General features: G+C 30.9%; 1 protein-coding gene across 3 annotated transcripts in view; it reads left to right on the top strand.

Moving 5' to 3' along the window:
• The window catches only part of LOC144836962 (high-affinity choline transporter 1-like), a 40,299-nt gene extending 21,691 nt beyond the window's left edge, over window positions 1–18,608 (top strand). For 2 of the 3 annotated variants that reach the window (XM_078691914.1, XM_078691915.1), the window contains exons 4-11: window positions 3,650–3,757; window positions 8,098–8,253; window positions 8,734–8,882; window positions 10,128–10,253; window positions 10,822–10,975; window positions 11,508–11,713; window positions 11,894–12,383; window positions 16,176–18,608. In XM_078691914.1, coding sequence (XP_078548040.1) covers window positions 3,650–3,757; window positions 8,098–8,253; window positions 8,734–8,882; window positions 10,128–10,253; window positions 10,822–10,975; window positions 11,508–11,713; window positions 11,894–12,383; window positions 16,176–16,261 — 1,475 coding nt within the window. In that variant the 3' untranslated portion in view covers window positions 16,262–18,608. Of the gene's footprint in view, window positions 1–3,649; window positions 3,758–8,097; window positions 8,254–8,733; window positions 8,883–10,127; window positions 10,254–10,821; window positions 10,976–11,507; window positions 11,714–11,893; window positions 12,384–14,442; window positions 14,480–16,175 lie in introns of all 3 variants that reach the window. The other variant, XM_078691916.1, reaches the window with a different exon arrangement.
• Window positions 18,609–18,990: the final 382 nt, after the last annotated feature.

Raw genomic sequence — 18,990 nt, 5'->3', positions numbered from 1 at the left:
AAAAAGATAGTCTGACTTTTTAAAACACCTGAGTAAATTCATGTCATTTGATTGGATGGATATTAAATAATTACTCCATTGAAACCATACATCATCAATCGTGCAATTTTAGTATAGCGCAATTGAATTTTGTAATATGGCCATTGAATTTTGTTAAATGCGTGTTAATTCTTGTTACAATGAGCAACAACCATGCGCGACATAAGGATAGTGTAGTGTGCACCGTCTATAATTGTTGTACTCCACATTAAAAATTAGATTGCCTATTTGTTTCACTGCACTCATAAACATTCATTATTTGTATATGTATTTGGTTCATGATTAATGCACAAAACAATAAAAAGAAACAGAATTGTAGTCGTCTATAAACCAATCACAGCTTTCCATCATTTGTGCGGCTATGCTTATTTCAAAATCTGTCATAGTCATGAAAGTAATGACGATTCTGTTTTATGATGCATTGAACAAGCAGTGTCTCAAATTAGCACTCTAAAAATGGTATATATTTCTCTGTAGGGACATAAATTATAATATTAACATTAAATGTACTTACAGTGCAAGAATATAATATGATATTTATCGTTTTATCTAACTTATGATATTTAGTTTATCAATGGTTATATTATTAGTGATGCAGTTTACTGAACATAGTAAGATTTACGATCAAAACGAACATGTAATGTATGTTTGTTTGCAAGCGCTTGTAATTTCTTCGGATTTTTGGAAAGTTTTCTTATGTAATATGTTAGACATTGAAATTCTGATGACAAAATACTACTACAATAGAACCTATCCCTTATTCAAGGGTCACCCTATTAAGGGGACACTTCCCTTAAATATCAACTAGGGGAATATATGCTTTAACACCATAACCACTCCTATTCAAGGGACACCTACACTTGGTTGGGTCCTAAAAGTGTTTTACTGTAATGAGGGCGTGTGGCGCAGTGTGTTGGACGTTGGACGTTGGACTACTGATTGTGAGATCGAGGTTCGAATCCAACTCTCACTGCATTGCTTGTATCCTTTCCATACGTGTTTGGTCCAAAAAAAATGACTGGGGTATTAATGTTCAGCGCTTAGAGGTTTTCACAACATTAGGCACTATATAAATCCAGGATATTATTATCATTATTAATGTTTATGTTATGGATAATTATGTCGACCAACAGCATTTATTTCCATCTGGAAGATGTGGAATAATATAAAAGGCATAGCTTATAATAACAATTACCTTCTCCATTACATGCATGCATTATGACATGAATCAATAACCCTCACTTAAGATTGATCAGTAATCAATACCAGCGTGATGGGTCTTGGCGGACTAACATTTGTATAAAAGGCATTGAATGTCTTGGGGGTAAAACATATCACTCTGTTTTACTTTATAATTTTCCAGACAGCTGATTTTTAAATCCAATTTTGTGTTTTATTAGGCCTATGCCTTCAACATTCATACAAAAATTGGAATAAAATGGATTTTCGTATTGCTTATAATAACTGATATTAAAAATCAATAATATGCTTTTTAAATGTATACAACTATGGTATAGTTGATAGTTCAAAATACATTTTATAGCATTTAGTAATTATTAATTTATAGGGCCAGTTTTCATTAATTGATTTTCAAACAAGTTTATTAACCTGATGATTTACATAAACTATATTTGTATGGTTAACTCTAAAAGGAAATATGAACTGCTTATAGTACTTCACTATTTAATTTAATTATCAAAGTTAGATTATAATGTTTAAAATAATTATCTTTTTGGATTTTGATCTGGAACAGTTTGTCAAAAAGAGGAAGTTCTTGCCTTGAAGGGAGACATTATGGGCAATTGCATTGCATCATTAAATTTGATGACATACCCATTAATGAACTTGTTCTGTTTTACAATATCTAAATTTAGCAGGCAACATTTTCAATTCTTTATCATGAATGAAGTCGTAAAAGTTTTTAAAATGTTGCCAAAACTATAGATAATAATAACATATTTTTCAAATATTACAAAACTTGCAACCAAACTCATGGTGTGTTTAAAATGTAATAAATAATTCCGCGTACACTTTTGGTCATTTTGGTACACCATAATTATATGGATGCATGCAATAGCACCAATTTGTAAACAACACGCAAACTCTCGCTATTATAACTTAAATTTAGAATGTGATGAGATGAAATAAGAATTGTTTATCTTTCTGATTTACATTTTGCTATACACATATGAGTATCAATCAGCACCTTAGTACACATATGAGCATTAATGGGTACCATGGGAAGTTGTGTTATGTCATTGAACTGATTTGTAGAAATAATTTTTGATAAAAATGGTATACTTCTACGAAAACCCAACTGCAGTGTGAATTCTAAGGCAATCTTAAATTCTTCACGAAAAGACGTCAAAGAGATTGAAGCTTTCTCATTTGTGATCATATGGGAGCGATATTGTGCATGTAATGAGTGTAATAATATATAGCTAGGAATGGTTACGAAGGACATACAGATGTAATATTATAATTTGTAGTAACATTAAACATTTTCTTTAAAGATGTATTGTCCCTAAAAACATGAAAAATGAAGAATAATTATTAAATCAGACTTTGAATGTTATTTTGTATTTTTAATAAAGTTAATCAGTTCTGTAAAAAAAATAACCCCAAAAAATAATTATTATTTCACTTATAAAAAGACAAAAGAAACGGTAAATTTTAACCAAAAATCATTTAAGCATGTTAAAATTTTAATTATTACATTTTTTAGGAAAACAATTTTTTTTCCCATCCAGTTTTTGGTGATGTGACATTAAAATGGCATATTCAACAAAAAATGTAAAACAAATTAGTTAGGAGGACAATATATCTTTAAACATTTTCTTTAACACAATAAATTTCCTAAAAAATATATTTCCTACAAAATGTAGGTTTCGTACAAAATTAGGTTTATTACATCATATTCCTGGCAATGGAACTCCTTAACAATGCGCGTCTCCTGTTGATCCTGTCATGATCTATTCATCTATACAAGATTTTTATTTATTTATTATCTTAATGTAACTATAGTTTTTAGTGGGCCTCCGATCACAAGATCCTGGAGGTCTCTTTCGTCTTGTTTTACTCCTTTATGTTCTGTGCATTGTTTTTGATAAGATGAATAAAGAAATTTGATTTTGTTTTTATTTGAAACATAGGTTTCCTACAAATATAATATGTTTACAGATAAACATTAAGTACACATAATAAAAAGACAATGTCATTGTTATTCTTATAATAACAAATTAGGCTCTTGTAATAATTTCCTTTTTACGAGAAGACATTACACAGATTTTTATTGCTATGATATTTTCTTAGACGAGGTTGTAAATAAATTAAATTGTGTTATGATAGAGTATTATATTTTACGTGGTTATGACAATGACTGTTTCAAAGGCTTGTATATGGCTACACATAATTATTTAATACAAAATCATAAAAATCCAAGAATTTTTATTGTACAATTTTCATGTCTAAAACTGGTCATTTTCCTTTTTTCACCATAACTATTAAATAATGATTTTTAATGATAACTATTAATGATGATAATTGATAATTCTAATTCTAAAGTTTTTTGTGTAAATTTGTTTAATGTATTTTTTTTTTTTTTTTGCAGCAACATGGGTTGGTGGTGGATACATCAATGGTACAGCTCAATCAGTGTTTGATTCTGGGCTATTATGGGCGCAGGCACCATGGGGATATGCCATAAGTCTTGTACTTGGTAAGTAGGAGGTTAAACATGGGCTTGGCATCTCAACAAACAGGGCTCAAACTCTTTAGACCATAGCTTCTGTAGTTGATTTTAGACATATCAAAATACATTTGGGGAATCCCCATTCTTTCGAGGGACACTGCTAATAAGGAGAAGCACCTACCATGGAGAAACTTTCCTGTGAAATGTAAATGGTAAATATATGTTTTGATACTACGACTATTAAGTGGCCGAGCGGTTCAGACACTGGAACCATAATACGTAGCCAGAACATTGGTAAGGGTTTGAGGCTCACTGATCCCTCCATGGTCCTGGTGGTAGAATGAGTCTTCTCAGATAAGAACTATAAACTGTAGGTCCAGTGTACACATCTTGTTGGGCCTCAGAGGTGTCCCTTAATTCTACTGTATATGAATCTAGAAAAATAATTTATTGTTTTTGGCTGAGTAAGATTGTTTAAATAGTGTGATAGAGTTTCGTTGACGCTCAGCAGAAAAAAACAAGGTCACCTAATTGATTACAATCTACTGAGAAAGAAAATCAATTAATTAGTACAAACTCTTATCAAGCGAGATTCTATATAAAGATTGAGTTGTAAATGATATGACAGGCTTTCAGGTCTGACTAGTCAATTCATTTTAAAGCTGCATTCACACTGGGTTTTTGTAATGGTGGTTTTACTATCAGTTTAAAGTTGAGTTCACACTGGTTTGTTATGATGGTTTGACTATTATTCTGTTTAAAGCTGCATTCACACTGGGTGTGTTATATGGTGGTTTGACTATTCAGTTTAAAGCTGCATTCAAACTGGTTTTTTTTAATGGTTGTGTTATATATATGGTTGTATTATTAACTTTTAAAATTGGATGTAACTCCCAGTGAAAATTGCAATTGTCTGCCCATTTTCAAAACACTAGCTCTTTTCATTAATGTACAAAGTTATTTTATTCAAACAAGACCAATAAACTAATGACATCCATTGAATTATTATTTTAAATATTTCTGACATTTGTACTATCATATTCGAAATAATTTTATGCAATTTTTAAAATAATAACTATTGCCCATAGCTAATACGATCCGAGTGGAGTAATTGATCATAGAATTCTATATACGAACTTGGAAACAAATTACCTGTGCGGTTGTAACAAGATTACCTCTATTGATCCGAATGCTAGTTGATATGTAAACCTAGCCAAGTTGCTATACAGTGTTCTTAACAAATTAGCCTACTTTAGAAGGCCACATCATCCATCGATAGATAAACTGTACATACACAGGTTAACAAGACCTTGTGGAATTTTACCCTTTAATTTGATAAATACAATTAATTAATTGACATCTCATAAAGACTAAATGACGTTCGTGTTTACATTTCTAATTACGCAATTCCTCTGATTGATTTAAACTAATTTAGGTCTTAATTCGTGGTTTACGACACGAACGCTATTATGTAAATTATGCAAATTGCTCTAATGTGATTGTTTCATGCTAATAATCTATTTGGAAAATAACAAATGTACATGGACAAACCATTTAAAAATGTATAAATTATACAAACTATGCCATTGAATCATATACTAATAATCTATATGTTGATATGTTTTATAGAATTTGAAAAAAAAAACCAAATGTACTGAAAATAAAGAACTAGAGTGTTTGTAAAACATCTTTGAAATCATCTACAGATATGAGTTTCACGCATACTATTTTGTTAAGAAAATAAGATTAATAAAATCGTGCGATACAAAAAATGCTAAACATAGGAGAAACTATAGATTGATAATTATTGGAATATGCGATCAATATGCCTGTACCTAGTTTTTAAAGTTTAAAGATATATTGTCCCCCTAAAATTTTTTTTTTCTAATTTTTTTGTTGAATATGCCATTTTAATGTAACGTAATAGCTATTCACTTTGGCCAAAAACTGGATTTAAAAAATGAATTATTTACCTAAAAAATTTGAAGCAAAAAGTACTTAAATTGTCAGACAATGGTTTTTGGTTAAAATTAACTGTTTCTTTTGTCTTTTTATAAGTGCAATATTTTTTTTTTAAACTGCAAAATGGCCTATTTAAAGTCAGATTTTATTAATCTTCATTTGTCATATTTTTGGGGGACAATACATCTTTAAAAAATTGCAAGGAAATCTCATCTTTAGTCTCAGGCATACATACATAATTACACAGGTTTATGTTATGTTTCAACCTCGCATATAAGTAGGCTATAGTTAGAGGCTTATAATAATAAATAGTAATAATACAATTAATGTCCAAGTAGCCATACGTCATTTCTAGATGTCCATTATCTCGTTTGCAACTGTGATTTTGTTTAAACTTGCAAATAATACTTGAGAAATATATTATGAATATTTATGACGTCAAAACAGTTGTCTAATTTGTGAGATGTATATTATTAATATCTTATTTATAAAGTAGACAACTAGCTAGAGTAATATATAGTAACTTAATACACTGTTCAATTACCAATTTTTACTTTTGAAACTAACTGTTTTTTATTATATAAATTATTTATGCACTAGTATAGATAATTATAACTTTTAGCTCTATGGTAGTGATATATCCAAATATGGTTGTGATATGACATCATCATGTCCATATATGGGCACATCACATTTTTTTGTCACATAAACTTTGATAGTGTAGACAGAGCTTAAGAGACCATGTCACAGTTATTCTACTACAGTTATTCTACTGCAGTTACTTCAGTAAATACATTTTGTTTAAGTTCTTTAACCTGTTTAATTATTGAGAAAGCTTTTTTTTGAGAAATCATACATAGTTTTGTAGTGAATGGCCATAAAATATAATCATGTTATCATTACAGTTAAAAAAAAAGTTTCCTTAATAATAAATAAATATTGCTTACATAATAATAGTAGGAAAAAGTTTGGCTGAATTAATTCAAAATAATTCAATTCAGTAACACACTATAATCAATAACAGTAACAAATAGTAAACTTTTATAAAGCAGAAATGATTTCAGAAAAGTAATCTTATTTAAAATATATTCGCAAGTAGGCTATGACTGCAGGCTTGTAATAAATAGTGATTTAATATAGTTCTATTGGCTGTACTTTATTACTACTATCTAGGATGCTTAGTATCTGATGTGATGGTTATCAATATGTTGATGAAAACAGTTCATAGTATTGATGAAATAAATTTTGAATATATATTTTAAGACATTGATAATTCTGATTATTATTCAATATTATTAAACAAAATTGAATCATTATTATTTTAGGCTGTAGAACATCGTCAATGGAATCTCCACAATAAAATTATCCTTTTGACCTTTACGAACGAGAACTGTATATTTTAATTCTGTTTATTCTGGAAAATGACCCGTGGTAACGTTTGTGTACTAGTTCGCATGTGATGTACGAGTGCATACTAAGTAACTACCGCGTTCTAGTGCATACTAAGTAACGACCTCGTAAATCGAGATGTGTGCTACGCCACCTGTTTAAGCAGTGGATGATATTAGTCGTCGTTCCCCTGAGGTAAATTGCACGTGGTTGTAAATTACGAACGAGTAAATAAAATGAGGATCGTAATAAAGAAAGAAAATATTTTCGTACTGGAAGGTGTAAATGAAGATTAAATTTATTTTGAATGCTATGGGAAGTCTGCCAATGCATCGTAAATCATATAGATTGTTAAAAAAGTAATTTTTGCAATTTTATTCATTATGAATACTTTATTAATCCTTTATGCACAATAAATTCTAATAGATTCTTTTACGTTTTTTCGGTTTCATGAAAACAAACTTCACAATTATCCTGGATGTCGTATCAATCTCAGTAGGATTTGAACCCTGACCCTGTGCCACTCCAACCACTTAGATTGATCACCATCTATAGAATTTACCTCCCAATATATTTGTGTACATTTATTTTGTGGTAAAATTTGTAATAAATCATTTGAAATGAATCAAGTTGTTTTCAGTTGACACGTTTTATTTATCAGCAAATAAATAATATAAATTGACTACATAATTTGTTTGCTGTCAAAAATTCTTTCTGTAATCTGTTTCTAGTATATATCATGATATTTTGTGTCTTAATATAAACTTAACTATGTTTATTTTTTTAATGTAAATGATACAAGAGAATAAAGATACAGTATAAAGTGTCTATATTGTATCAGTAGAACCCTATTAAGGCGATACCTTCGGGGCCTAGGAAAGTGCCCTCTTAATAGAGGTTTGCTGTAGTATTAAAACATATTCACCTTCACATTGCCCCTAAATAGAGGTATCCCACTGTACTTTACTGAACGTCAATTTTAAAGGATTAATATTAATTTTTTTCTTTTTTGATAGGTGGATTATTATTTGCCAAGAAGATGCGAGAACAAGGATATGTGACCATGTTGGATCCTTTCCAACAAAAGTATGGAGAAAGGATGGGAGGTCTTCTGTTCTTGCCAGCACTGTCTGGAGAGGTGTTTTGGTCGGCGGCCATCTTGTCTTCGCTAGGTAATGATGCGAATATGTTGGAATAAAATATTACTGCTTTCTATCGTAACTATTTTGAACCAATTTTGAGTCTTTATTATGTATCGTTTTGGTACAAATTGTCTATGTCATCAAACAGTTAATGTGAGCAAATTTAGAGGGCGAAATGTTGGAAGATGCTCCCTCTGATCATCATCTGATAAATGAACTTGCTATTTCCTTGACGAAAAATAATATAAAACACAATATTCACTCATTGTAACCTGAACTTAAATATAATTAGTCATAATCATGAAAAAAAAATGGAATCATAAATGACTTTCTTCCTTGCAGAAATATAATCAGTGAATTTATATTATGATTTTTTTAAAACTTTATAATATGCACAATAATTAAAGGGTCAATTATGTACAACAGAAAACGAATTCAGTGATCGGAAATAATTTTTATTGTGATATTATTTACAATATTATATAATTTTAATTCACTTATTATCTCCAGGAGCAACTGTGAGTGTCATATTGGAAATCAACCTGGAGTTGGCCGTCATCATCTCTGCGTGTATTGCGGTATTCTACACGCTATTTGGCGGCCTCTATTCAGTGGCCTACACTGACGTTGTACAGCTTATTTGTATATTTATAGGACTGGTAAGGTTTTTTTTTTATTTTTGACATATTTTTATTTGGGATTTATTTGATCTCTTCTGGATTAATTGTAAGGAGTTACATAACTCATCCTCTTATCTCTGTCTACACTATCAAACTAGTTTGATAAAAAAATGTGAGATGTACCCAAATATGGCAGTGATATGATGTCATCATGTCCATATATGGGTGCATCACATTTTTGTCACAAATTTGATAGTGTACACAGATCCTAAAACTCTGTCTACACTATCAAACTAGTTTGATAGAAAAAGTGTGATGTTCCCAAATAGGGTAGTGGTATTCCCAAATATAGTAGTGATATGACATCATCATGTCCATATATGGGCGCATCACATTTTTGTAACAAATTTGATAGTGTAGACAGAGCCTTAGAAATCAAAACTTGTTTTACCATTGTTTTATGATATCTAATAATTGTTAATGTTAAAACTATTAAAATGTTTTTTGTATGTCGCATTTACTTGAATTTACTTAGCCATCTAATTAATATTGATTTATTTTTTGTATTGTTTGCCAAGCATGTAAATAGTTTACATTTCTTAGTGGGGTATATTGATTCTCTTGCCTGTAAACACATTTAGTGAACTGAAAATATTAGAAGCGTTTACTAAGAAATGAAATAAGATTATAAAAGATATTATCTAAAGCTCTGTCTACACTATCTAACTAATCTGCCCAAATGTGGTTGTGATATGACATCATCATGTCCATATATGGGCACATCACATTTTTTTGTCACAAAGCTTGATAGTGTAGACAGAGCTAAAAATTGAATCTAAAGAGGTAAATGTCAATCCATGGCAAAGTCTCCAGTATATTGTTGTACCTAGTTTCATAGACTTCAGGAAAGCAGAGTAGAATATAAAAAACATGATATTATAGTTTGAAATGGCCTAAAGACAATGTTGTATTGTGCTATAGTAAATCAGTATTGACATTGCATTTTTTTGGTATATAATTATTCTGGTGTTCATAATCAAATTTTATTAAGGATAATAATTTATAATTAATGAATACAAATCAAATATTAGTTTAACTTATTAAGGCTAAATCTGAAGAAATTAAATTTTTTTTTTTATGTTTTAGATATTTATTTTCTTCTTATTTCTACTTACAGTGGATATGTCTTCCATTAAGGCTAAATCTGAAGAAATTAATTTTATTTTTAAATGTTTGTATTAAATGAATTAGATATTTATTTTCTTTATCTATTTCTATTTACAGTGGATATGTCTTCCATTTTCTTTAACAAGTGAGTATGTGGAACCAATTGTGGACACAAGCACTGGTTGGCTTGGAGAATGGGATAGCAAATTTACCGGTGTTTGGATTGATTACGCTTTACTATTGGTAATTACTTTTTCTTGTTCCAAAGGCTGTGTGTATTTTTTTTAAACAAGGGATGCACTGTAACATTTAGGCAATAAGAATATTAAAGACTTTTTTCTAGCATTTCCAACAAGGTGTCCCCTTTATAGGTAGGAGCAGTAGAACCTTGTGGCCAAAAAAGTCTTCCCTAAAGGGTCTTTCACATCTTTTCCGGCACAGTTCCGGTGGCAGTAAACAAATCGAACCTCAATGTCTTGTTTTAACGCGGCTACTCGCATATCGATTAGCGCATAGCCATGTGGAGAGAGATGTGATTTAAGTCTTTCTATTTAAAAATAGGGCTCCTCTCAATAGGGGTCTCTAGTGATTTAGTGCTTTTTTGTTTTACATGAAAGTGTCCCCTACTATATGGGTTATGCAGTATGTAAGTAATGCATTATGAGTCAATTCAATTTATTCCGGATTTTAAAATACAAACAAAACATCACACATGCTAGGGGACTCCTACAGCAAAACTCAATCGCTTTGGATTGGACGTCCCATCCTGCAGTCTATAAGGTAAATGATTTATATGTATTGTTTTTGACAGATGTTTGGTGGTATACCATGGCAAGTATACTTTCAACGTGTCCTGTCATCAAAAACTGCTGCAAGAGCTCAGATTTTATCATTTGTAGCTGCATTTGGTTGCATCATCATGGCAATCCCATCCGTCCTGGTAGGAGCAGTTGCCAGAGGAACAGGTTTGTATTACATTATTCAAAAATAAATTCTGGCTTTTTGGCACCATTTGTCCTAATTTAGATTTATAAACAATTATTAGCCAAGCTGGTATAAAGCTCTATCTACAGTACACTATCGAACTATCAAAAAGTGTGATGTGCCCAAATATGGTAGTGATATTCCTAAATATGGTAGTGATGACATCATCATGTCCATATATGGGCACATCACATTTTTTGTCACATAAAGTTTGATAGTGTGGACAAGACTAGCTCTGTATACACTATCAAACTAGTTTGACAAAAAAAAAAAAAAGTGTGATGTGCACAAATGTTGTGTAGACAGAGCTTAAGCTTTCACAACGTAGGGTGTAATGTTAGTGCATGTGATTAATTACTATATTAAGTTAAGAATGCTGTTTGGTCAGTCTTACTGTATTTTGTTTTTTTAAAGGCTAACATGACATTATTTCTTAATGTGCATAACGTGTTGTATTGATTGTATTAAAAAAAAAAATTATAATGAATTTATATATTTCTTTCCTTTCACTAGATTGGAATATGACGGATTATGGCAAAGATGTAGAGAACAGTAACATCGTCCTTCCACTTGTTTTACAATATCTTACACCACCATTCATCTCGTTCATCGGTTTGGGGGCGGTGTCCGCTGCGGTCATGTCCTCTGCTGATTCGTCCATCTTGTCTGCCAGTTCAATGTTTGCTCGCAATATCTACAAACTTATTTTTAGACAAAAGGTATTTATTATGGAGTTAGAGTAGAATCCTTCATTTGGGACACCCTCTTAAGGGGACACTTTTCCATGAAGCAATATATGTTTTTAACATTACAGCCAACAGCTTTTAAGAGGAAATGCCTGTTAAGGGGACATTTTGTTTGGTTACAAATAACTAACAGTTTTTATTTTTGTTTTGCAGGCTAGTGAACGCGAGATATTGTGGGTGATGCGTATAGCTATTTTTGGAATGGGGATTCTATCCACTATTTTGTCCCTCACTATAAACTCAATCTACGGACTATGGTACCTTTGTTCTGATTTTGTTTATGTGGTCCTATTTCCGCAACTTTTCTGTGTTATCTATTTCGAATTCTGTAACACTTACGGCTCTCTTGCCGGTTATATAATCGGTTTGTTTTTAAGACTCGGTGGCGGGGAACCTCTGCTTAGCCTCGACCCTTTCATTAAGTATCCATACTATGATGAGAAAGACGGACAGCTGTTTCCGTTCCGTACGTTCTGCATGATTATATCATTCATCTCGATTTTAAGCGTTTCCCATATATCCAGATGTGTACTGATGGGTGTTGATAGAAAATGGGATGTGTTCCTGTGCGTCACAAACATTCCCGAGTCGACCAAGTACAGCATGGATGATCCCGTGGAGCTGGATAGCAAGGAAACAAAAGGTGAGATGGGTGAATTAATACCGGGAGGGGTCAAAGATTACGGGTCGCGTCACCACGATCATCTGGAGGTCGGCAAACTCGGCCTTCCGGATTCAAGTTCCAAAGAACCGCTGAAAAGTGACTTTCCTGTCACACCAGATCATTCAACCGTTGATTCCTATTTTAATGAGTGAATTCAGTTTATCTTCAAATGTAATGTTAATTTAAATCTATATAATTAAATATGAAATATATATTTAAGATTGTGTTAGCTTAATAGGCTTGTAAAAATTAATATGTTATAGTAGGACTTTTATGATTCTATTTATGTCCTAGTATAATTCAAATATCTGGCCAGCAAATGGTGATGATTATTAGGGGGTGGGATTATACTATAAATGTAGAATGTGAAACCTTGTCTGCCAGAGCCTGTAACAGTCTTGGTTTGACAGTAGGATGCCTTGTGCTGAGATTGTAGAATTGTGAAAAATTGTCTAGCAGAGGGTTGATAGTGGGATTATGCCTTAGATTGTACAATTGTGAGAGCTTGTCTGGCAGAAACAAGTTGACTGTGAGATTATAGACAGATCATTCCTGGTTTCTGAACCCAAATAAGATGTGCAGAAGGTGCTTTCAGTTCCTAAATGGTTCTTTTCTCATAAAACACACTGTTGTTTGTTAATAGCAAAATGTATACGTTTAATTTTTATTCATTTAAGTCATATACATATTAATTATGTACGATGGCAAAATAGAGAAGAAAAATGGCCGTTATGTGACAAAGATATACAGTATAAGAGTGAAATTATCAGATATGTAATTTCATATTCCTTGATATATCATTTATTTAAGTATCCATTATATATAATATATAAATACAATATATTTATTTTTTCTTGTTATTTATTATAGGGAAGTCCTACTTTAAGCTAAATGTTCTACTTAAGATTAATGTTGTACTTAAATATTTGATTTGTGCAATAGCTATTTAGAAATGTATCCATTAATGTCTGTCATCAATTTGTTCAAAATCTGTTTTAATAGCCTGTAATTTATTAGGCCACAAATATTATGTGCAATTGTAATGATTAATTTCTTAACTATATAATTTTTACATTTCTTTAAAATGATGACATCAAATGTATTAATTCATCATCTGACATGATTTTCAATAGGCCTAATGCACCATTTTGACCAAATATATGACATCAATAAGTACTTAATTTTGTATAATGCAATACACATGAATATTACATACATTTACTTGTATATTTAGCGCTTGACCCCATGAATGTACGGTGACATACATATTTGACCCCATGAATGTATGACATCATACACATTTGACCACATGAATGTGTCATACAAATTTGACCCCATGAATGTATGACATCATACACATTTGACCACATGAATGTGTGTCATACATATTTGACCCCATGGATGTATGACATCATACACATTTGACCGCATAAAAGTATGACATACATATTTCACCCCATGACTTTGTGACATCATACATATTTGAACCCATGGATGTATGACATCATACACATTTGACCGCATAAATGTGTGACATACATATTTGACCCCATGACTTTGTGACATCACACATTTGACCCCATAGATGCATGACATACACATTTCTGTGACATCAAACACCAAAAATGATTGAATTTTCCTCATGTATACAGTGCAATGAATTTGTAAAAACAGACATTTTATATAAAAGTAAATAACTAGAGAAGATGCAATAAATTAGTGCAATTTTCAATATTTATTTATAGTAACAATAAGCAATAAATAATCATTTAGTTGTTAATAAGTCATCTTTTACGTTGACATACAGTAGATATAAATATTTATAAAAACCTAAGCCAAAATAACAGTTTTTAGGTGTATTAGTAATTACCATCATATATGTGAAGAGACTAGTGTCTCTTAATTTATTTTAATCAAAACTTGTTGCATTATTAGGGCACCAAGAATTATTATAACAATTTTGTTTCTATATTTTTTATTCAAAGGACTAAAGGTTTTTTTTTTACTAACATTATTTGTTCAAAATTTTCATTTGTAGAAAAATTGATGGAACAAACCGAGTATGCTAAAATAAGGTAAAATGCAAGGCATTAACAGCGAGAAAACTTGATTTTTGTTTTTTAATAACTGCTTGCTTTTTATACAGGCTGCACCAAAAGGGATTACAATATTTTATTTTGTTATCCATCTTTAGAAATGATAACCTATGTAGTTTTTCATTACTGGTAATTTCAGGATCCTCTTTTTATGACCGTATTTAAAATCCTCAATATAAGTAGATTTATACCTAAATTAATTAGGATAGGCTATGTCAAAGGTTACACAGTAGCTATGATCTCCACAGCACTATGACATTTTCACACATGTAGTACTGGAAGAGCATGTTTAAATAAATACTTTAAAGAACACTGCCGGTGGCACATTTGTTCAGTTAAGGTGTTTAGATATTAGTATATAAGCAGATTACCTTCTATTAAAACCCCTCTTGTGTAATAACTCAAATACCAGGGCCGTAGACAGTGGTCGCCTTGTTTAAAATTTTTATTTTTCGCCAAATCACAGCGTGCATCATTTATATTACTATTTATATTAAAAACATCTTTGCCTCGTCTGTTGTTCACCCCTTGCTACTGCCCTATATATCTATCACTACACCATGTCTCTTCAATCATATAATTAGTCAAATTTATTTGACTTGTATGTATGGCTTGAGACTATTGGCACTAGGGGACAATTTACACTCCTGATTGCATTGCCGATCAAGTCAATATTTATCATTATTGCATGCTTGTATGTGCATGTTGTCTGCATGCTTGTGTGATCATCGTACAGCACATTTTAATTTATTAAATGTTTATATTTCTTTTGCAGATTTTGCTTTTTATGTTAAAATTCACAATATGCTATAAATTAAATAAATCTCAATACATGTCTAATTACATTTTAAAATATCAATTTACATTCATATTGAAATTTAAATCCCACTGTCATCTTATTTCTTTTAATTTCCTAAATTGAAATTATGGAACTTTGAATCATACCGTTTGAATTTACAAATTTTAGGGAATTAAAAAAAGAAAATTCAAACGTTAATTGCTCATATATGGCTTCATCGTCGGTCTGCTTGTGCATGTGGTTCTATTTCAAAATATTGTATACTTTGTGCGGAGCCTGTTACCTATTATTTGATTAAAAACACATTTTGACTAACTTTTTCTCTTTGAGAATGAAAATAAAGATTATACTGTACATACAGAATACAGAAATGTATTGGTCCAAAAGGAAATTCGTTTCGTTGACAAGCTCTCAAACAATTAATTATAAATATAAAAAGTCATGAATACAAAAATACAAGATCTGATAAAAATACGAATAAAACATCGAACATAGACAAACATTTTTAAATACTATATCGCAAAATATAAAAAATATATAAAAAAAAAATATATAATATAAAAAATATAAAATATAAAAAAATATATATATATATAATAAATGATAAAGACGCTAGTAAATTACCAACTGAACATTTTATTGCACTACAGGCTGTTTCATGAGTATGAACTCAATCTTCAGGTGCTTGGCTCTGAATGTATATATATTAGCAGTATTGTATACATCCACCAAATTACAAACATTTGGAATTTTGTAACTCATTCTTATACACATTTTCATTTACTAGAATATGCACTGAAGTGTTTGTGATTCATTTATAGCTGCATGTTGTAGTTATTTATTATTTTGCGCTTTTTTTGTTTTTGTCATTTTAAGGTGATCAGTTGCCCGAACCTGTCATTGAAGAACCTGCCCACAAATCAACAGAGGAATTAGTTAAAAGTGATACTTATATCGAGTAATATTTCAAATCGAACATCAATGTTTCGTTTTCACGTGGCTGCGCACATACCGATTGGCGCATAGCAGCGTGGAACTTCATGAAAACGAAACATTGATCTGTTCATCTTGTATTCATAGTATATATTCATTTTTTATATATTTATTATTCCTTGCGTCTTTCACCCAATCATATGTTGCAAATATTTTGACGATCGGCAATTAATTATATTTTAAAAAGAATATTTTAATTATTCCACTGTGTTCATACCAAATAAAAATTCATTTTTGGATGGATGGACAAATTCAGACTAATGTGATATATGTAGCCTACTTTTAAAACAAATTTTAATATATCTGGTTTAGAGTGATGGTTGTAGTTTTATATAAATGCAACATTTTTAGAAATTGAATAACAAATATGAACTTTTAAAATAGGAAAATATTTTAATAAACATTTTTGTGGTATATTTTGTATAATTTTCTCTTATTATTTTCTAACAAATTCTTTTCCCGACTGAAAACTGGAATGTGTCCGAAATAAGAGCAAATAATTGTATTGACGATTGGCATTATGAATGGTTCTTGCCTATACTTATTTACTATGTTTTATATCGTTCCAATTATCTTTTATTTCTTAAAATAATTTGCATAATTAATTTCAAATGTGATACTACTCGAAATATTGATTGAGAGTTTTTGGGTGTTTTAAGCTTGTTTCCACTCGGACGCAACAATTTCACCAATGCAACATTCAAACGGTCACTTGCGATTGGTCAATTCACTTGCATTATATCCAAGTGGGAGCCAAGCATTGGGAGGGGATATTTGAGAAAAATTGCATATGTGAGGGCGTGTGGCGCAGTGTGTTGGACGTTGGACTACTGATCGTGAGATCGAGGTTCAAATCCAACTCTCGCCGCATTGCTTGTATCCTTAGGCAAGATACTTTACTTACATTTGCCTCTCTCCACCCAGGTGTATAAATGGGTACCCAGTTAGATCAAGACACAACTTTGCGCTGATTACTAGCTGCATTATGGGAGTATGTTTCCATACGTGTTTGATCCAAAAAATTGGTAATAATGTTCAGCGCATTGATAGCTTGCTTATATGCGCTATATAAGAATGGACTATTATTATTATTATTATATGTATTAAATCTATAGTAGTTTGTTTACATTTGTTTTTAAAAAGTTATCAAATAAAAAACATCAATGTTTACAGGAATCAACATTGTTCTATAAAATGAAAATAAAGAAAATAAACAAAGCTTTAATTCCTGAAAACCATTGCAATTGTGAAACATTCATATTAGGATCAATGTACAGAAATCGGAGATATTTGTAGCAAGCCTGAATTTAATAAACTATTTTATGTACAAGTGTATAAATATTGTAAGCAAAATGAAGTTTGTAGTACGTATAGCAATGTTCAGTCTATTTTATTTGGCATAAGTTGGCTTAAATCACGAAAAAGGTGGCCCTCTCGACCCAACCATGTGCATTCTTTCACTTTTCCTTGATGTTGTCTCAAACCCTGTACTTTTTATTATTGTCAGTTTTTCCCTAGATTTTATCACTGTATAACATATGTTGTATTTGACACATGCTTGTAAGCAGGTGATTCCGAGATATTAAGAGATAGTACCATTTATTTTTGGCTATTATTACTGCCTAAAATAATCATATATATATATAAATTTCCCAAACGCTGTAATCCATATTAAAATAATCAGGTAAATTTAACAATAAAACTAAAATTACGGTTTTATTCAATACACTGCATACCAGTTTTAATTTTAATATTTATTTTGTTTCCACCTAATTCTCCTAAAAATCATGCGATGCTTGTACTATGTTAAGGTTAGGCTTGTTGCTTATGCGACAGGTGTCACATATGATGTACAAAGTATAAACAATGCATATTACACTGGTACTTCAATTTTGAGGCAATAAAGTTCTGTGTCATAACAAGATAAATTAGCACATGTAATATTAGTGCATACAAAAGCAATCAGCTAGTGTAGCTATAAGTGTGCAAGCCTGTAGCCAGGAGGGTTTGTAGGGTTTTTCTGAAATGCCCAACAGCTAGGCCTAACTTATGACAATGTTATGGCCAATTTAGCCTGCAGGCAAATTATTTTCATCTACTAGGTAGGCCTAAATATATCTTTTAGACCCCTTTCCCTGTAAAAATCCTGGCTACGGGCAGTTTTGCAATGTGGACTAACATAATGTACTGCACTAGCTCATTTATTAGTATAAATGATACTAACTGTTAAGTCTATCCTTGTGATATAAGGTATATAATGTGTAAGGTAGATATGTATATGTAGTATATTGAAGATTAAAAAGATCACACCACCGATTTAGAATTTATTGTCTCTTTTCTCTTCATTTGCGTAGTCTTTATTTCTGTGAATTTTTCAGAAAACTTTATAAATATGGACTTCAATTATTATTATTATGTTACTAAGATACGATAAAAACTCCTGTGCTATAGCTCAGGAATTTTTTGATAAAACAATATTATGCAAAATAGTGTTAAGATGCAACTTCCCATGCCCCTGTGTGTGCGGTGTTTGTGTGATAGTTATCCCCTGAGAGTAAATGCCCTTGTACGTTATAATTACCTTTATTGTTGATGGTCGTAATTTTTAATATAAAATCTTCAGTGCTATTAGTTCAGTGATTTTTCTTCATAATTTAATTATTATGCGCCATTACTGCTATATATGCACATATATTGC

The sequence above is a fragment of the Antedon bifida genome, chromosome 3, assembly GCF_963402885.1.
Source record: "Antedon bifida chromosome 3, ecAntBifi1.1, whole genome shotgun sequence".
NCBI lineage: Eukaryota > Metazoa > Echinodermata > Crinoidea > Comatulida > Antedonidae > Antedon > Antedon bifida.
This window is presented reverse-complemented; position numbering and strand designations above follow the sequence as displayed.